Source organism: Akebia trifoliata, chromosome 16, assembly GCF_017979445.1.
Source record: "Akebia trifoliata isolate Shusen 1 chromosome 16, ASM1797944v1, whole genome shotgun sequence".
Classification (NCBI taxonomy): domain Eukaryota; kingdom Viridiplantae; phylum Streptophyta; class Magnoliopsida; order Ranunculales; family Lardizabalaceae; genus Akebia; species Akebia trifoliata.
Genome location: NC_141390.1, coordinates 18,273,984 through 18,295,702, shown reverse-complemented (window position 1 = coordinate 18,295,702; position 21,719 = coordinate 18,273,984). Strand labels below are relative to the sequence as shown.

At 34.8% G+C, this 21,719-nt stretch overlaps 1 protein-coding gene across 4 annotated transcripts; it reads right to left on the bottom strand.

The window, feature by feature from the left end:
* Positions 1-1,293: 1,293 nt before the first annotated feature.
* Positions 1,294-19,632, bottom strand: LOC147382704 (uncharacterized). Of its 4 annotated transcripts, XM_086427426.1 has the most exons (19): positions 19,511-19,632; positions 18,693-18,866; positions 17,384-17,494; positions 17,188-17,244; positions 16,934-17,010; positions 16,739-16,838; positions 15,801-15,871; positions 13,167-13,267; positions 12,987-13,090; positions 9,603-9,656; positions 9,453-9,508; positions 9,329-9,367; positions 8,885-9,026; positions 8,318-8,502; positions 7,726-7,793; positions 7,424-7,496; positions 7,082-7,143; positions 5,447-6,764; positions 1,294-1,801 (listed from the first exon to the last, which is right to left on the bottom strand). In XM_086427426.1, exons 2-19 carry the CDS (start codon positions 18,780-18,782, stop codon positions 1,546-1,548), a joined length of 2,964 nt encoding a protein of 987 aa, XP_086283552.1. In that variant the 5' UTR covers positions 18,783-18,866; positions 19,511-19,632; the 3' UTR covers positions 1,294-1,545. The 4 variants fall into 4 exon arrangements, with proteins under 4 accessions (XP_086283552.1, XP_086283551.1, XP_086283553.1 ...); XM_086427425.1 differs by having other exon boundaries at positions 18,693-19,603; XM_086427427.1 differs by having other exon boundaries at positions 5,447-6,758; positions 18,693-19,603.
* Between the last annotated feature and the right edge of the window lie 2,087 nt (positions 19,633-21,719).

Here is a 21,719-nt window from a genome sequence, read left to right as displayed (position 1 = left end):
TACCCAATAAATGAACTCTCGCATACTCAAACTCATCTCGGAGCTAGGTTAGAAACTGAAAAACTTAAATTCTTATCCAAAATGGACGCATATAATACCTCATCAAGAGAGCCCTTCCAAGGCATAGGACGAAAAATAAAATGTCAACTCTTCCCAACGAGTACGTAGTTGTGATATAGAGGTGATGACTGAAGAGTCACCTTGTAAAAGACGAAACTTTCATACTCCAAGTTAAAGATTCGGACTTTGTTTTGACGTTGCGAGTAGATACCCTTTACGGAATCCCATATTATTTTACAATCTTAAAAAACAAAAAACCAACCACAATATGTGGTTGCATAGATGTAACCAACCACGAACAGACCATAGTTATTAGCAAACCATTGAAGATAAGTAGTGTTAGTCTATGCAAATTGTGTCCGCCCCTGTGAGAGAATCAATCTTTCCTTTTCCACCAATAAATATTTCAACCGATCGAGCCCAAAGAAGGTAATTAGGACTATTTAATTTCAAGATGGTAATTTGGATGCTTGAAAAGTCGGTCGAATAAGAGGGAAGACCTCCCAATCCATTACTATTACTAGTGATCGAGGAAGTGGACGTCTCGAAAGTCATCAAAAAATTTGTGCTTTGGTTTGAAGGGAGTTCAAATAAAAAATTCATCGCAACATTCTAAAAGTGGTAATACACGATCATAAGAGACGTGGAAGGTAATCAAGCACTGTTGAAAGTGACCCCAACAACCGTCAACTCAATCGTAGGGTACCAAAAAGCAGTATTACGACTGTTGTAATCCTCAAATAGCAAGGTTGTTGTAATCGCAACCTCCAAACAGCAAGTTTGTTATTGTCGTAACCTTCAAACTACAAACTGTTGTGATCTCAAACTCCAAAATAGCAGGTTTACTGCCGTCTCAATGCTCAAACAACAAACTTTTGTGATCGCAGCCTCCAAAATAGCAGGTTTGTTGTTGTCGCACCCCTCAAACAACAAAGCAATGGGTCTGCAATGATCGCAACCTCCAAACAATGGGTTTGCTAAGATCTCAGACTCCAAACAACAAGCATGTTGTGATTGCAGTCCTATAAGGTGGTTACAAGACCCTATCGCATGATGTTGATTAAGGTGTGGACCACAAAAAACAAAAAAAATAAACGAGAGTTTTTGGAGTTGTAGCAAGGTTGGGTGTTGGGGGGCGATGGAGGTAGGCTCTAATACCAAATTGAATTGAAAGAATTCTAACTTGATTAAGTACCAAGTCCTAATTAGGACTTAAAGGGATTACAAAATCTAATAAGTGGAAAAAATAAAAAAGGACAAAAAACTTAAAATACTAAATAAAATAGAGTTATTCAACAAATATAATACATCTGAGGCCTTTTTAATTTACAACAAAGTGTTTTATTACCTGCTCTAGAAAGAAAAGAAGGTCCAAACCCCAAGTATTTTCTTTCCAGTGCAAGAGATTTGTTAGGTAGTAAGAAAGATTGATGAATCTTAATCTACAAAAAATAATCTACACAGAATTCACTCACTCTGAAAGCATCAGCTAGTGCAGTGAAACACTGAGTTGCAAAAAGACTTAGTTTTGCTAGCAGCCTTTCGAAAACTGCCCGTGTCGCCGAAGGAGGATCTTGGAGTCGAGTGCGCTCTGTCCATCATGTTGATCTCGGGGACCTCAAGGATTGCCTTCGGCAAAGCCAAGGCCGATTGCATTGCCCAGATCGCAAGTGGTCTCATATATATCAGGGAACGGTAGTGCCCATCAATTGTCCAGCCTTCCGGAGTGTGAAACCAGTACCTGCATATGGCAAGTACAATAAAACTTGTATAGTCAAATCAACGAAGTACAGTATTGGACGCACTAAAGTTATTATAAAAAGTAAAAATGGAAGTGATAAAAAAAATGATCGATAGGCAACATCTAAGAGTGGATTATGAAGAATACCTTTATATTAATTGGGTGGAATCTGGGTCATTTTACAGAAGATAATTACACTTCTCATTGAACGAGTAGGGATTTGCATGCAAGATTTTTCATGGATGAATTAAATGTTTATCACCGAGGTGTTAAATTTCCATGATTTTTGCAACAACAACAAAAATTGTGAAAATTTTCCATTTTGACAAGTACCAACTTCAAAAAGCACTTCAAAATTTCTTTTCGATAATATTTTGGCTGAAATAAGTATTCATTTTGTGAAATTTTAATAATATTTTTATATATGAGATTCTATAGAAGCATTGAAAAAGAGAAGTAGAAAAAAGAATCCCTACAAGATAAAAAGAGGAACCAAAACCCTCCACGAATAAGCCCCTTCCAATTGTATACAACCCTCCACCTTAGTATTCGGAGTTTCCTTCTTGACAAGTGACCGATCCATAAGGAATCTATCAAAGATTTTGATACACTAACCTTCAATTTTCGTCAATTGTTTCAGACTCTTTTGCCCCACATTTGACCACTTTAACATGCTCCATTCAAACACCCCAACAAATAGTGTATGTGCGTTTCTTAAAAAAAATAAAATCCCTTGGTGCCCAATAAAAACATCAAGACACAATGTGAAAACCACCACCGTATTCTTGGGGACGATTCAAGCCTGAACAAAGGAGTGAAGATGCTCCATATAACTCCATACATCTTTCGTGGTAAAACTAGATGGTTTAAACTCACTTAGTGATTTGCATTTCTTTGGTATCTTAATTTCCGATGATCAGGATTGTCCAATATTAGAAACTTGTCAAAAAATAACAGTGCATATAAAAACTCTACTCTAGGCAAAGCTTAATATTCCAGTTAGAACTCATAATCACCGTAATCAAACTCTTTCCATCAAGACGAGCCATCCTATCATGAAAAGATTAAACTGAAAACACATCTCTTGGGTTATCCATCCAAACATAGCATTCCTCATTAACACCAGACATTCCTCAAATATCCCTACGAAGAAAATTGCTTGAAAACAAAGGGCACCACATGGTCTGCCCATCTCTTCGACAAAAACATTGTAGGACCAAGATACCTTTGATAAGCACTATTATATAGAGAAAAGGACATATAGCACAAAGATTTACATCTCAATACCAATCATCTTCCTGAAGTTCTGCACTTAGAAAGAAACAGAAACTATGAAATGCCCGTGCACTTAAACCACTCCATTTTAAACAGAAACCATATTTCTTATCTATTACTCAAACTTCATATTAGGTTCCTGATGTAGCTGAATCTCCAGAACCATTTGCCAGGGAAAGCTTAGTTCATCACCCTAAGCTTTCTCGGGCCAATGCCCCCAAACTTCTTATGTCTCCAAACTAAGTTCCACCCAAACTTCTTCCCAAGGCTATTTTGAAAGGACTTCCATGCAAATTTTTCTGCACCGATAATATCCTCCTCTTTCTCTGCACTAATAATATACTCTTGGTAGCATAGATCCTCCACCTCTATCTTAGAATCCCACATGACAAGAAGTTCTGCAAACATATCAATGGTAAATCAACCCAATTAACCAGACAGCATCCCCACAACTCTGCTATCATCCTATATATCATTTCCAACTTATTTTCCTTGGAGGATAAACTCCATCTAATGGTTCGCCATCATTCTCTTCACCAATGCTTTACAAGATCCCCTATCCCTTTTTTTAATCCCTCCCCAACATAATTGGAAATTCTTCATCATTTTTTCACCCAATTCAATAGTTTCAGAACTTCCTTGGGATCTGCCTCTCCGTTCTAAATACCCATGTCTATAACACCAACATACATGTTTCACTCCCTCTCCCCTAGCCTTTGAATTTGCATATATCATGGACCTTCCTCACTCTTCTGATAGAAGCATAAAGTATTTTGAAATTTAATGAAATTGAAACTCATTCAAGCCCATTTGTTTCTATAGAGAATTAATTCATATATGCATTTATTGCACACAAACAAGCAAAAATAAAAAATAAAAACAAAAACAAAAACAAAAAAAAGAAAAAACAGCAAACCCACTTGGACTATGATTTTCAGAAAAAAAAAATTTTGATTGTTAGAGAAAATTAAGATGCAATTGGGATTTTGTCCCAATTTCAAGGTATAGGTGAAATGTCTCAACCAAACATAAAAATTCTTCAGATGCTTGAATTTGGAGGAGTAAATGCACCATATTTATGGATCTATGATGATTTACCATGGATTTGCAGCATTATCAAGAATTTATGGTGTAAAAGTTTCAAAAATGGGTCTTAAATATCTGTGGTTCAACATGAGTGAATTATGCATCATGAACATCTGTCAAATACATGACTCTATATTTTAAAAAAAATTCATTCAATGTAATTAAAATTATAAACATTTTAAATATCTGAGGTTCATTAGAAATGAGATTCATAGTTTATAAACAATATTTGTTCCTTGCTAGAAATCAATCATGATTAGTTAGTTTTCTATTTATGGTCTTATTTTATAATTAATAAAAAAATTTACAATTTTGGAAATGAAAACCCTAGTTACAAACAAGCATAACCTACAAATTTTTTTTGTAGTTCTCTTTTTGAACTTCTTTGTCCTTGTACTCAACTCTTTTCTACTCCTGTATTCCTTCATTTTCACCATTATAGACATACTTAACAAGAATAGACAAATGTTTTGGAAATTCCCGACAATGCCTCTCTTGGCAAATACCTACTGATACACACTAAATGTAGGCCTTTTTCTGTATAGCATTTTATTGTGATTAGGGTAAGAAGTTTATTGACAAAATATTGCTTTTGACAGAAGTATTCAAATAATTTGTGTAAGTGCATAAAATAGAAAATATGATAATGGGACATAGGATGGCTAACAATCAGTTATGCTATGCTTAGATCTTTCAAATGCAATTTCCGCATGTAAACATGTCAATATCAAATATGGACAAACCTAGTGAGCCAATTATTTTTGCTAAGGCAAGCAAGATTAGCTGGGTCAGTAATCAGTAGGTGAAGACTGGTTTTGAACCCAGATCATGGTAACAACACTCACAGAATTTAACCAACTTAGAAAGTTGGCACCTTCTGCATAACTGTATAGGAAGATATATTAATACACAAGCAATTAAATCAGAGTATTTAGGAAAAAGTGTCCACCAAAATAGAGTTAATTTGCATGTCTTTGCAAGAAGGCCACAGTGGGGTCAAATTGTGTCCAACATGACTGTTATTTAGTGGAGTTTAATTGTTGCATTGCTGTTTTATTTTGAACCAAACTGCATCTACAGCATAGTTATCTTAGATTTTTTATCAAAGGCGCGCACCTAGCATAGAATGAGATGATAAGATGGGAAAGTCATCTAAGGGGATAAACTTGCATAGAACAAAAGCTTCTAATGTTGCAAAAAGAGGTGACAACCCAAACATCACAGAGCATTTCATGGGAATGGTAAAATAAATAGGCATATGATCTACAGGGAAGAAGACCTTACCCAAATCCTTCTTCTGACCAGCCTGCAGTGAATATACCCTTGGCAGTAGTGAATGCTTGTTCCTCCATTCCAGCTAAGATCATGGTAGCCGCCACACCATAGGTGACACCAGTCCAGATTTCCCGTGACTGCATGCACGTCTCATCCACCTTTCCATTGGGGTGCATTCCATTTACAGCACCCATCCTTCCTCCTCTCACTCTCATAACATTGAAATCGTATATTTTCTGGAGAGAACTTCTGATTTTGAAATCATCAAAAAGGGAAGGTAAGCCCGACGAAGCTGTATACCATTGCCCTGCCAGTTGATCAGCTTGAATAGATCTACTGTTGCTACTTGACCCGCTATCATAGTTAAAATATGATCCGTTCCACAGTTTTTCCTCAAACGCAGGTTTAGCCTTTAAAAACTTCCTTTTGCACCATTCAGAAAAGGCCTTGTCACCAAGACGATGAGCCATTGCAGCTGCGGCTTCAAGAGCACCAAGCCACAGACATCCACAATATGCACTAACTCCATGAACGGTCCAAGTATCATACGTTTGATCTGGGAATCCATCATTCTCAATGAGACCATCACCATCCCTGTCAAACTGTTCCATGTATTCCATTGCTGCACGAACAGCTGGCCACACATCCACTGCAAAGGACATGTCTCCTGTCGCAGCAAAATCTCTATACACCTGAAGCACAAACTTCGGGTTGAGGTCTTTCCATCTACTTGTATCATGTATATTATATGCATTCATTTCATGCCATGGATCATGAGTACCCAGATCATGAGGAACAGCACCTCTAACCTTACGAATTCCCCAATTGCCTTCTGCCAGGAACTTGACTTTTCTTCCATCCTCAGATAAGACACCCTTTGCAAAGTCACGCTGGATGCTTAACTCGATTTTGGGAAACAAAGCAAGAAGGGCAAAAGATGCATAGAAGTGTACATCATACGTACACCACATAATGTACTCTACTCCTTCCAAGTACAGAAACCTACCAACATCTTCACCATCATTTTGTGGGCCTAGCAGGGTGTTGAGATGCACAGGATAGTCGCTATTTTCCTTCTTTATATGAACCATTGACTCATCACCAGATAAAGATATTGTGCACTTATTTTCATCATCATCATAATTTAATCCATTGACGGCAGTATCTTCGAAACCGCTGCTTCTACCATGCTCAACAACCACACTCTGTTTGCTATTAACCTTCGCTGTAGTCACACTCATATCTACTGTCTCCACTTCTGTGGATTTATGCTGATCCCCACCCAAGTTTGATTTATCGTCTGTGGCTGGTAAGTGGCCATCTGTATCTACAGGTCAATATTCAGAATACTATCTTCTTGAAGCTAAATAGGAATTACAAGCTTGTCCCATTTTAGATGAAAATTCAATGGAGATAAACAGGAATGTAAAATAGCATGCACCTGTGCATCAACACTTCCAAATAATAGAAATTATGGATATTTTTGGACTGTTTTAATGACTTGTAGATGATATAATCTAAACCCCCAGTAGAATACGCTATTTGCATATTGATGGGTGGTTTCAGTATAACATGGCATGTGCAAAGCCCATCGTACACTTGCAATTTATTATGATGCATGGATTGCTTAGTTTAGACTAGTACCGATCCAAACTGTCCCTCCAGCAACCAAAAAATATAGCTCATTAAACAATGTGAATTTGTACCTGCAATCATAAGAGAGTCTGTTATAGATGTACCATGTTGGTTGAAACAAACTCCATAACAAAACATGTTACCAGTGCACATATGTTAGAAAGCTTGCATGTTTCAAAGAAAAAAAAAAACATGCCAGTGACTCTCAAAGAAGCTAACTAGTTCACAGAGAGATATGAGACATTTACCGCAGTTTTTATAGTTTATTCAGTTTGGTGACAATTGTTAATTGTATCTTTAACTATCAATCTTAGCACACAAAAACATTAAAATTAGTCTCTGATGTGTTACCATTCTGGAAGACTTTCATCTCTGAGGATAGGATTTTGCCATTTCTCAATCTCTTCCTCCCACCGCTTGTAGTCTGACCAAGATTTCCAAATAATGTCAGATTTTTTGTATTCAAAATGAAATGATTATAATGATTGGATGATTGATGGAACCTCTGGAAAAAATTGTAAGATGAAAGGACAATTGGGATAAAAATTTTGACATAATATCATTTGTGCCAGTTTCACAATATTCGTGATAATTAAAAACTGGAATATTAAATTCAATAAATATTTAAGGGGAACCATCCCAAATAAACATACTCATCAATGCATCATGCGCCAAGTTAAGCGCTGATCTTTCAGAAGTTCCATAGAATTTTGTGTACCTCCTGCAGTAAAAGGAGAGTTGGTAAGAAAATGCACAATGAAAATGGAACTGTGACATACTTTTTTGTGTACTGGCCTACATCACATGTTTAATGAATATATTACTCATGCATTTGTTATTTTTTTAAGGGCAGAAGAAATCAAACAAGGAAAAATCCATCTCTTGATACCAAATTTTCTCTTACCACAAGACATGTTTTTTCCACTAGACTAACAATGGATGTGCAACATATTTGCATGGGTTACACGTTGGAAAAAGCAAACATAAAAAAAAATGCATCTCAACAGTTCACAACAAAATTAACTTTTCTATCTCACAAATTCTGACCAGTACAAAATCCATCTAAATAGAATTCAATGACCAAGAATCTCAAACCATTGGCGAGTTATTTTTTCCCCTTTAGTTCAGGTGAATAAAATCTTAAATATCAAGTGAAAACCACCAGAATGATAAACACAAGTTAGTGGGATGAGTGGATATGATAACAATAATTCAGAAATACAGCACAAGTGAATAAAAAATTACCTGTTATAGGTATTTCCCTTCAGAAATTTTACTTTTGGAGATGACCACACTAAAGAGAATGCGATAGTGCACATTCCATGAGGTTCTACCCACGCAGAAGCTGAAACAGCTGCACAGAGTGTCTCTCCAGGAGGTGATGGCATGCTAGGGCCAGCATTGAAGTTTTCCCGATCAAAATGCCCATCCTTGAGACATAAAGCATCATTATTAGCAAAAAGTCCCCGTGGAATTTGGTCTATAGTATGTCAAAACTTTAAAAAAAAATACTAATCAAGATTTCATACTAAAAGTAAGTACTACTAATGGGCTTGGCATAGAGAAATTTTAAGAAATATAAGAACAAAATCTTAATCGAAAGAACATTTTATTAAGCCCAGTAGGGAACTCCCTAAAAAGTAAAAATACAAAGACATATATCAGGTGTCACCCAACAGCAAAAAGATAGTCATGAAATTTTTTACGATAGAATAATAGGAAACTTCAATAATCAGGCAGGTTTAAATAAAGTAAAAGATAAGAAAAATAAATACAATAGACATATAATGTCCAAGAAGTAGGAATCATCACCTGTTTCATTGTGTCCCACATTTCCTTAGCTGTAAGAGGACTTTTTTCTGTCAGCCCAAAACATGGCAAGACAGACACACTTACGTTCTGAGTTTCGCATGCAGCTATAGCAAAAGTAACAGGAGGGTTATCCTTTGCAGTCCTGCATATTTCCACCATACTTAGAGATACTCATGTTCAATAGCTTGATTAAAAAAATAATTGCATGATGCATACAAAAACAATGAACCCAGATCAATGAAGTGCGTGAAGGAGATAAATAACCTCCTAAAAATTACTAAAAGGTCTAGCTTAAGCATAACCAAAAAATGGCATGCAATATGAAATCTCCAAGTTTGAAAATACAGTAGGGATGAGATTTCATAAGCTGATGATGGGGGCTCTCCATCATCACAAAAATGACAACCAACCGTCATAACAGAAAATCAAGGGTTGACAACTTGCTTGTGATGTAGAAGTACACCGGAGACGCCATCTTCGCCTCTATTATAGAAAAAAGAGAAAATTTGATATCAGTTACAATGCATAATATAGTTAACTTTTTGACAGTATATACAAATGTACTAACATGAATGGTTCATTAACATGATCTCCCGATCGATGTGAGATTCCTCCAATTGAATTCTGTACAACCAGAAAAATGTGATAGATGAAATCCTCAGAATATATAACATAACACAACGTTTGGTCACGTTTGGTCAGAAAAAGATTTACTTACTGCCCAGGTCAAGAGAAGGCTCACTTTTGTCCTTTCTCTCCCAGTATTCACCAACTATGACAAAAAATTAGTAAAATGTTAGAAGCACACCATAGCATTTAAAATTCCTTTATCCAGAGTACACAATAAGATAATCAAGTTGGATCACATTTCAAATGACTTGACTAGCTACGTATTATTCAGAAGATCCAAGCAATCTAACAATCTAAAACAAACTCATGTTTAGTCAACCAGCAGAAGGAACATAGAATCACACCGACTTAACTGCAGTCAGAACTCATATCTTCCATGGCAGTTCAAGAAGGTATTATAACAAGGTAATTAGTGGATGAATTTAGAGGATAATAAAATTATGATACTTCCCAAACTGTTGAGTGAGACTTGCTCAATTGAAAGATATCCTTAGACAAACACTCAAAAAAATTATTTCTTTCATACAATTTTCTATTTCATCAACGTATGTGAAAATTCATTAAGGGTGTGAAGGAAAAAAAAAAACCATCCAGGCCAATACATTTATCTACTTCCAATTCCCTAGTGGATGTTTCAACAAAAAAAAATGGGGGTGGGGGGGATGAGGGATGAGGAGGAGATTTCGATCAAAAGTATGTTGTGCCTTCCCATTTATTATATGTGCTTGTTTTATGTTACGACAAACATTGTGAAAAGGCCTGAGAAAGTGGTTTTGTCATTTTAAGGTGGTGTTTGGTTCAAGAATAAATTTGACTAAGAATAAGGTTTTTTCTGGTGAAGAGTGGATAATATTACTATTTAAGCCAGACCTCATATGCAATGTAGGAATGTTGCCTCTGATATTTTCCCTCTCGGTGAACCCCTTTTCTTCTTTCAATTGATATTTTTCTTTTTTTGATATTGCAAGGTCACCCCCACATCCTTTTGGATGGGACTAGACCCTATGATTGCACGCCGCGAAATTCCTTCAAAAATATAATTATTTGCTTGAATGACTCTCATGGTCAATCATGTCATAAATCATGGTAAAATCATTGCACCATGTGCTTAGACCATAGGGAAATTGTTAATTACCTTTTGTCACATTGTGACGAATAAATTGGTTTAGGACTCTTTTAACCAATTCGGATTTGGCATAGATTTTTTCCCAGGGGATAATTGATTAGGATTGGATAAATTAGTTTGGGACTCTTTTAACCAATTAGGATTTGGCATGGATTTTTTCCCAGAGGATGATTCATTAGGAGGCTCTTTTCATTCACGATTGTTGGGTCCTTTAATGAGAGGAATAGGAGAGTTTTTGAACGAAAGGTGGAAGATGCTTAGTTCATCATCATTCACATTAAAGCCTTCATATTGACTTAGGGTACACCTTTCCCGAGTACATGGGGTTATTTTTTGAGAGTTTTGTATTTAGGTGGGACGTTATTGTAAATGTCGTGAACTAACATTTTCACCTTGTTTTGTTTCTTCTTGTCTTTATTTTGTCTATTGGCAGGTCTCCTCGACCTCCAAGGTCGAGTTTATATCTGCTTTAGTTTAATAAATTTTACACTTATAAAAAAAAAGAAAGACAAGGAAGATAGTAATAAGAACCATTTAATCAATTGGAAGGTAGTGTGCAGCCCCAAGAGTCAAGGAGGGTTGGGGATTAAAAATCTAAAAGCCATAAGTGAGGCCGTTTCGGTAAATGGCTATGAAGATTTGGGAGGAAACTAAAGTGCCAACTTAGCTAAGTGGTAAGACGAGTGGAGTGTTGTGCCCACGTCCTAGGTTCAAACCTCCTTGAACCCAACTTCATTTGCTAACCACCAACACTATACCTATTAAAAAATATTTGGGAGGAAACCATAAATCTTTAGAGATGTGTCATCTAGTTAAGTATGGTAACAAGAATTTAGGATGAGACTATGGAGTAACTCATCAAGTCTAAGGTTGTAGTGGGTGGAAAGGTATTTGCGATAGTTACCTTAAGTTTTCTAGAAGCCTAAGACTTGAAGAGGAAAAAGAGGTAAAAGTGAAATTTCAAGAAGATGTGCAGTGTGAAGGAAGCCCCGTTACATTATATTCATCAGCTCTGTTTCCATTTTGAATAAGAAAGAATATGTATTGGGATTTAACTTTAGATGCAATATGTGCGATTGAGTGTTCGACTTCATTGTCAATTTATCAGTTCACATTGGTTTTACTTAAATCATCCACTTGGAATAGGACAAACAGTTGCAGTCATAGTGAAGTTCCATTCTCAATCATCTCATGCTCCACTGAGATTTTGGCAAGAGTTGTCTTAGATCTCTTTCAGAATTGACCGTCAAATGCTTTCTCATCTAGAGGTCGATTGATTTGGAGGTTCCTTCCTTTCCTTTTCCTTTCGTCACCCGCCCCCCCCAATGTAAAATATAATCCAAACAGAAGAGTATAAAAAACATGGAAAGACGAATGGAGCTATCATGGCTTCTACAATAGCAATAACAAAAAACCAAAACACTACCTATATCCATGTATCACCAATGCCTACCTAAAAACAAATCCCTCAAACAAGAAGCCCTCAAATTGTATGAAGAGCATATAGCAAAGGTAAATGTAGGACTAAGACCAAGAATGATGCCATACAACGATTACTCATGTCCTTTTAAAATCTATCTAGTTGCACTCTTTCAAAACAGAAACCTATTTATAGAAGAGTAGGTCAGGTCAACATTGTATAGGGAAAGATCCAATAGATGCCAAATAGAATAGAGAAATAAGTCCAAAGACTGGAGCCTTCTTTCTTTTGCAAAATGTTAGGTATTTAGTTGGAAAGAAATATGAGGGGCTTTCAGCAAAATTTTCTGATTTCGGTCGAGATGGAATCGAAACATTGAATGTTTTAGATAGTCTAGGAATGTTTAGTTGAGACCATTTCAGTTTTTCTCTAGACTGAAACATTGCATCAAAACGAGATGTCAAGAAAACCCTTTATGATTATCAAGACATATTTATTGGTTTGGAAGATTTTGTCTCTAGATGAGGATTTGTTTAGTTGGGCCTCTATACGAAATTTAACTATTTCAAGAGAGCTTTATTACTTGTTCCTTTGTTTGTGACCATACCTCTGTTTAATCCTTTTGAGGTCTCCTCAACCTCCTATGTTCCTTTGTATACCTAACAGAATTGATAACTGTCAAAAGAAAGCCCTTTTATGAAGTTGTCTCTTTTATCAGTATCAACATCATGTATTTAACACAATAAATAGATGTTAACATATTCAATAGAGACTTATCAGATGAGCCCATCACTCCCAATTTCATAAATTGATTACCAGCTTGATTATCTACTTGAAATTTGTCTTGGAAGAAATCATCTTAATACCTAGTGTCATATAAGATATCATACAAAACACAGAAACATGAGCTAGGTATCCGCACATACCGTGTAAACAAATACAGAAGCTGGCAGACTGCTATCTCGATAATTGTGAGGTATGAATGGTGATATTTGGCGACAAGAAACCTTCAATTCTGGGTCTGGTTCACCTGGAATAGTTCAAAATATATTGTCCATCATATACTGTCCAAAATGTTATCTAAGATCAGTATAGGCAAACAGTACCATCATATATTGTCCATGCCCTTGGAAATAGTGCATGATATGTGGAATTCTGACCACTCAAATTCCAATCCCACGACGATATACCCTGATCATCAGGTTTCCTGAAAGAGAAGGAAACCAAATGTAAGGCACAAATACAACCAACAGCCACTTAGCCAAGCTACATCTTAAACTTTAAAATATGGAACATATTGAAGCAATTATTAAAATACTAAAAACTTTAAAACTTATTCAATAATTAGAAAACTAGCCTAAAAAGACTTTCGACTCCAAATTTACTAAAAATAGTAAAATACGATAAGTCTAAAAAAAATTATATATAGGGGAATGCTCACATCCAAGACATCAATTGGACAGTAACAACCTCCAAAAACATGTGCTTTCCATTGTTTTTCCTAAAAAGTATTCCCTAATTCTCCTTTTAGTGCAAAATAGCAAGAGCTCTATTTTAATTGTGTAACAATGGAACCCTTGCTTTCTGAACTGAAAAACAAAATAGGGATTGTATTTTTTGGGAAAATATGGAAAATGTAATTTTTCTGGGCATGTTTTTGGAGATTGCTAACTCGAATAAAGTAAAAACCATAAGTTACTGAAAAAAATAGTAAATCATGTGGTCTTAGTTTGAATGTCTCAAAATTCTACTTTTGGGGATGAACTTTGGGCTCTGTCGGATAAGTGCAACGGACTTCAGAATGGGCTAAAGGTCGGCTAGACCATGAGCTTAAAAATTTTCCACATCTTATGTGAGTTTTGGAATTGATTATGCGATCCAGAAAACCCAAGAAAATTTTTGAAGGTCAGCCTTATATTGGTGAGCATAGCTCTTGAGCAGTGCTTGATTTGAGAAAATGATCTGCTTCAAGAGGAATCTGGTCATATATTTGCAAATTGCAATGGCCAAAAAGGTGCATACAAATCCAAATGACAAATTGTCTACCAAAATTCCTATATAATTAGCGGTATAACTGTGGAAAACTAGCAGAAATCCTTTAGCAAAATCAGAATGAATTTTCAAAAGACTTCTCACAAAATGAATATTGAAGATCAGGGTTTAAGTATAGCAATTATTTGATCTTAAAAGAATGACATCCACTTGAATGGGAAAAGTTCACTGTGAACCATAAGGTATGCCCAACTAAAATAAAGGTGGTAAAGTGGCCACGGAGTTATTAACATAAATTAACATTATATGTGCATATTGTCATAACTTCTAAACAAACTAAAAAAGACAGGATACTAATATGAGTAAACACAGGTTTCGAGAGAAGTGGTCTTAAATCAGTTTACGTTTGTGAATGTTGGACCAGGGAACAATGAATGGAACTTAGATCAAGGAAATTGATATTGACTGGGAGATGAATGAGGTTGTGAGGTTGTTGAATAGGCTAGAAGCCATGTTCGTTGACAAGGAGGAAGAAAAGGTGGAGTTAAACTGAAGTAATCCCTGATGCTTGCATACATGTTTATGTGGAAGTTTCACTCCCCCCATTAAAAGTGAGCTTGTTCGTTCGGCTAGCACCACTAGACAAAACTCTGACACTAGACCACCTTATCAGCAAAAGGAAGATTCTGCCAAACAGGTGTGTTTCCAGACAAGGGCAGTAAGAAATCCGTTCATTACTGTAAGTGAAATGTCCCCTTGCCTGTAAGGTGTGTGTTTCTTGGTAGCTTAACTATGTGCTGGATTATGCTAAAAATATTTTATGAGCTTCTTCTCGGTATGAATCATAAACTTCCAGTCATGGAGGACAGATATTAGGGCATCCCATACCCTTTGCTATTAGTTGGGCCATTTAAAAGGAGATAAGCAAAAGAGTATTTCAAGACTCCATCCATATCCCTTGGTTTTTCTGATTTTTCCATTCTATGATTTTAATGACAGCTTAAGCTTAAACTAGGCTCCACTTTAGATAGGGTTTTCGGTCTTAATCAAGATAGGTCAGGGGCGCGCTTTTCAGTATGCGGTCGGTAGCTGCTTAGTCTCATCCGAGAGTCCAATCTCTTAAGCCCCGATCAAGAATTTGATTTTGAAGGTCTACAAAATGCCTCACTTTGAACCTCCATCCTCTCCATGTACCAGGAAGTAAGGTTCAAGTGCTTCTTACTTAGATGGGATGAACTTTGTTAATGATGTATCCTAATAGTAGGGATTATAGCTTTCTGTTTCTTTCTTTATTGACTCTTTCTAACCAGTTACATTTTGTTCTTATGTATCCCTAGTTTTCATTTACTTCTCAACACAACATATGTAAGTAAACATTGATAATTGTTTATCAAAGGTAAAATATCGACACTATGATCTATGAAGCTTGGATAGATCATATATTCATCATTGGAATATCTGAAGTTGTAGTAGGATAGTTCAATATTTAAATGCTGTCATGTTTCCAGAGGTCTTCCTAAGTTATGAAATAGCATGGGTTACTCTAGCAATCACACAAGCTCTTGAACATGTAATAACAGTAGATAAATAGGTGATTAATTGCATTAGCATCCAATCCAATTTATTCTATGTTAAGCAGTCATCAAGCTGTCAGAGTTAATCTCTGAAGAAAAATATAAGATAATAAGAAGCACATGGCTCATGTTTTAAACAAATGATGGAAAACCTTTCCAAAAAGTTCATCTTACCCTAATTCATGTTGACCAGGAGCTAACACTGATGAATATTTTTTATTTCCCACATCTCTAGATATGAAAATCTGCAGAACCAAAATAATACTTCAGATAAGTAAAGGTGGAAGATGTATTTAGCTTGACCTAGTAAATAATTCAATCCACAACTGAAAAAGTAAACAGTGATTCCTTGATATACAAATTATGTGACAATAAATGTATTGTCCAAGGAAAATATGTACATTCTTACAACTGATGGCGGTCACAAACCTGTGTGAACCATTATAGATCATCCAAAATATCTTAATGAAATATGACCATTACCCAATACAAACCGTAATTGACCAGACGACTATGTGAATCCCAAATCAAAGCACACAGTGCCACAAAGTTATTAAAAATTATTCCACTAGAATGTTGGAATTGTGACTAAAATAAATATTTTTTTCATAGTGTACTGCTCCCAGAAGAACAAAAATTAATGTTCAAATTCAACCCTATTGTAGTTGTCAATTAGCTTACTCCAAGACTGCAAAAAATACTTGTATGATCCATAAAAGGGTAGAGACAAACGTCCAACATTCAAAAACTTGCTTACAAAGAAAACCAATTCCATAATCACTTAAAAATATATTATGTAGATCTCTTTGGATGGAACCAAAAGGAGTCAGAGATTTTGGTCACTGTAGTTTCAAATTTATTTTTCAGTACCACAACTTTGGTAACACTGATAAAAGGTGTACCAAAATTTGATAACATGTATATCATTGCTTGAGAATATTTTGTAGGTACATTTCTTCATTAACCAGCACTAACAGCTTGTGGATACACTTTTCAAAACAAAAATGGAAAAAATAGTGTAACATTTGCCTGCTATGTATAATGTCCAGGAACAAAACAGCATATAGCACCAAGATGACAATAAATAAGAAAAATAATGGGCATGAATTTACAGAGAACTGATTGGCCATGATAGGAGAAGGTTCACGCAAGCCAGGAATAATTTGCACTTGTCTGAATTCTCCTCTAAAACCTCTTGAAATGCTACCACTTCTGTGATGTAATAAAGAGAAACCAATGTTATTGGCATAGAACTAATGCTATTGAAAGAACTATAGTATCATTGTTCCAATTGTTCCACAACATACCCCATCCCTCCAAGTGGTACTCCTTGTGATGCTGAGGGCTTACAGCTTTCTCGAGTGAATGGATCAATTGGTGCTTTCTGAAAATGTAAATTTTGGTCCTTCAGATTTCCAATACTTGAATGAAATTATGTGGTTTGAAAATTGAAACCAGTTAAATAGATTGACTTAATTTTTCAATTGCTAAAAATAAAATCTCTATAACATGATATACAATCACAATGAAAAAAAGATTATCCAGGAACATATAGAATTACCCTTCCCTGAGAAGCTTCTTTCCTAATATAAGACCAAAGACGAAGACCAAGCCGAATCTGAAATTCAAGATCCCAAAGGTAACAGCAGTCGCAAAGAGATAAGAAGAAAAAATTAGCTCATCATATAGCAAGATATTCAGGATTCATTTATTATCTTAACCAAGTAAATCCAGTTTTAAAGAATAAAATGCTTCACCATTTTCAACGCCTCCATAAATGTGACACTGAATTCTTTCAGTATGTTAGCATGACTGTTTAATCTCCTCCTCCAGGCCTGTTTTGGTGGGGCAGCACTATCAAAGTCCAGCTATGAGCATGCACCACAAAACAGAATATTAGTGAGTACAATAGAATAACTAATGGCTTGTAGGTTCAAGAGCATAGAGATTTTTCTCTTTTTATTGAATAAAGAAATTGTGAAAATTCATGCCACAACAATTATTAGAGCTCCCGCTATGAACCCACTATTTTCTTCTTTCTTTCTTTCTTTCTTTCTTTCTTTCTTTCTTTCTTTCTTTCTTTTTCCCTTTTTGATAAGTCCATTAACCTATTCTTTTTTCCTGACAAGTCATGATCCATTCTTTTCATGACAGTCAAGCAGCAAACCCATTCAACACATCAACTAAAAACTGACTTGATAAGGCCTATGCCTGAAATTAGCTTAAAACTAACTCACATATCCAATCAAGAATTGTAAAATGGTTCTCCACTACTAAAACTACCTTATAGATTATATTTAACAGTCCAATATTAAGATGAAACTTTCATCAAGAGCTACCTTTTAAAATGACAAAGATCACTAATTAAAAGCAATTAGAATGTGTAAGGCATAGTAACCAAGTTCACATTTGGCAATTATTAGGTAGGTGGTCGGTTATGTTGATTCAGATAAGTTCAGGAAAATTTTGGAATTATACAAATGATGTTTTTGGATTTCTTCCATCACCTCAATCTCCCAAAATTTTGAGATGTTAAGGTTGGCAACGATAAAATTTTGAGGTTGAAGGGTAAAAATGTGATGTTATTTAATCAATAAATTGTTAATTAATCATCGATTTGCCAATTTAATCATCTGGTCCCTTATTTGGAGAATTCTTCAAATTTTTTTAAAAATTTTGTGACCATGGCGTGATGTAGGTAATTGTGTAGAGTGAGATGAAGGTAGAAATTTGCTTGATGTTAAGACTTGGGTTGGGTGTGCCTTATAAATGGAAATAAATCAATTGTCTTTTAGATTCCTCAACATTTTTGCCTCAAAATAAAAGAAGGCTCAATCAAGTGAGAATAAAAATCACAACAAATTGTGAAAAATTCAAACACTTTTTTGTGCAATCTATCAAAATCTTCTAAGGAGAATTTTTAAGATGGGTCAAGGGAAACGGCAAAGGGAGTTTTGATTCAAAGTTTGAAACTAACAGACATTAATTATTATAAGAACGCGAAACAATATGATCAATCTTTTAGACAAATTCTGAAATAAATTATAGAACCGCTGAAACGCTCACCAATTGCAAGGTAGGCCTGCTAACATACTCTTCAGGCGGCCATGACTGCTTTCTACAGTAGAAAAGGTTTCCACTAACCATGTCGATCATGATAACAAAGACCGAAACTTTAGCAGAAAAATCCTTCGGATCAAAAGGTTTCAGGATTGTGAATCATCAAGGATCTGACACCAACTGATTAAATATAAAAAAAAATTAACTTTTTCAGAAATTCCTTCAATTTCAAACACCTAAACTTAGAACTTAGAAGTAACGGCTTTCTTGAGATTTAAGATCTTAGGTTTCAATTTTATCAGATATTATTTCCTTTTTACATAAACATGAAACTCTATCAATCAGAACTCTAGCGAATCACATAATTCTCACATCAACTAACTTCAAAAACCTGGATAAAAAGAAAAAAAAATCAAATTGGCTCGAATGTTTTGAAACTAAGGCAGATCGATTTCAATTTAAACACGGACTAGGACTGTATCAACCAGAATTCTAACGGATCACGTAATGCTCAGATCAAACAAGTTCAAAACTCTGAAGAAGAATAAAAAAACAAAAAAATTCAAACTGGCTCGAGTGTTCTGAAACTAAAGTAGATCGATTCGAATCTAAAACCCTAAATTTTAGCTTCCAAGTTTTTCTAGTCAAGACCGCTCTAGCTGGAATCAAACTTGGGAAAATTTAATCAAACTAGAGAGAAAAAAAAAAAAAAGAGTAAAAGTTCATCAAAACCGATAGTTTGGGAAACAAGGAGAAAGAAAGAAAGGAGAATCGAAGAAGAAGTCTTCGTCGTTGCGTGTCAAGCAGAGAATCTATTTGCCTACACTGAAGAAGATTATGGGCGCCACTTTCGCGCCAAATGATGCAGCAGTATTCGATGTTTGGTCCCTTTGTTTTCGATCATTCGAAGTTCTTTTCTTCTGGAAGAAAAGAAATGGTCGAAGCTTTTAATTATTTATTTATTTACTTTGAGCTCCCTATATTTACATTTTTTTTTTTGTAAAGTAGGCTTATATTCAAAACGCAGGCGTGTAATGCGCTATGGTCTACCTAGTGACGTGTAAATGTGCCACGTTTCATAAAAAGTTGATGTGTTCGTAATTTGGATGGTCCACTCGTGTACAACGACAACGTCGACATCAATACAACATAATCCCAAAAATTAGTGTGGGCCCTTCAAATCATGTTTATGAAAATTATTGGGAGCGCCGGTAACCCTCATTGAAATGAAGTCACGTGAAAATTTTTAGTTTTTTTTCTTTTTTTTAATAGCCCCTTACATTAATGGTACATGCCCCTTGACCTTGGTCTTCTCTTATAGATTGATTTGGAAACTTTGATTTTTTTTTTTTTTTACCCAAAACCTATCCTCTTCAATCTCTTAAATAAGATGATGACGGTGATGATCATCATGATCACCAAAATCATTTTCATCTAATTTTATATGATAATTTGTAATTTAATATATTTTAAAGATATTTTTATAATTTAAAATATTAATAAAGGTTATTTTGGATTTTAAATTTGCATTAGATCCTTATCTTATTATATTATTGAAGATTAAAAAAGGGATTTTTTGTATTTTTAACCAATTAACTAAAAATATCTTTGCAATTTTACTATCTTTTACAGAAAAGACCATATAATAATTAGTAAGTTTAAGTATAGGATGGTTTAGACATACCTCCCCACAATTTTATTAATATTAAAATACATTCATGTTTTCAAACCAATGACATCCCCCTTGACTTAATTAATTTGAATGATATAAATACTCTTGCCTTTATGCTATAATTTTCTTCCTAAAATCCGTTTTAATTTTAAGATTCTATCTTCAAACCTCAAGAATAAGGTGGGATTTTTAGCGGAGAAGAAGATTGAAATTTTAGAAAAATTTTAAACTGTCCAAAATTCATCTAATCTCTTAAGATTTGAAGGCTAAATTTTGTAAGGTTTCCAAAAAAATCTAGAGGGAAAATCAAGGGATTTTTTTAACAAAACATCTTTTATTTTCTCCTTAAATCAAATCTTTCTCAAACTTGATCAAAGTTTTTTGTTCTCATTTTCTTCTTCAAACTTAAAAAACAAATTAGGATTCTTTGAGAATTAAATTGAATTTTTCTAAAATCAATCATCTTCAATCTCCTGGGTAAAATATTTTACTCTGATCTTTAACCTTAAAATTCTATCTCCTTCAATCTCCAAATCAATTTATAGAAGGAAATCATTTTGGGTAAAGCTAGACATCTCCATTCCCTATCAAGAATGACATAAGATTTTCGGGAAAGTAGAAGATGATGAAATACTTTTAGTTGAAAAATCAAAAAATTTCTATAAGATGCTAAGGTGGGGTTGAAAAGAGATGGATTGAAGGCCAGGATAAATATGTTAAAATTTATTTCTTATAAAGATTGAAAATTTTGAAAATGATGAATTTTGGGGGAAAAATCAAGGACTTTTTGATTCTTAGGTGGGGTACAATCAGGCATGTTTAAATCACACTTAAATATACATCATGAGGACAATTTTGTATTATAATTTGGTGTTAAGTGTTGACAACCCATACTCCACCTTCTCTCATTATAAGTTTCAACAGCTGGAATTTTTATTTTAACTTTCATGAGTCAAATTTTTTAGTGTGTCATCCAAACTTGACTCACATATTTAAATACTAACGATAAATTATACACGATTGGTACACAACTAACATGTCAAGGATAAGAACTGTAGATCTCTTTTATTGTGTATCCCAATAAAAAGATTTATGTTTATGTGATCTTGCCATGTCAATCACGTACTGACCGCATATTATTTATCACACCGGGTCACCATAACTTATATTTAAATTGTAACAAAGTATTAAAATAAAATATTTATAAGAGATGTGATAAATTGATACGATAAATAATACGTAATTGATGTGACAAGGACACAAAATCATAGATCTTTTTTCTTGGGATACAGAAGGAAAAAGATTTATGAATCACCGTCCTCGTCACGTCAGTCAGGTACTAACCACGTATTATTTTATCA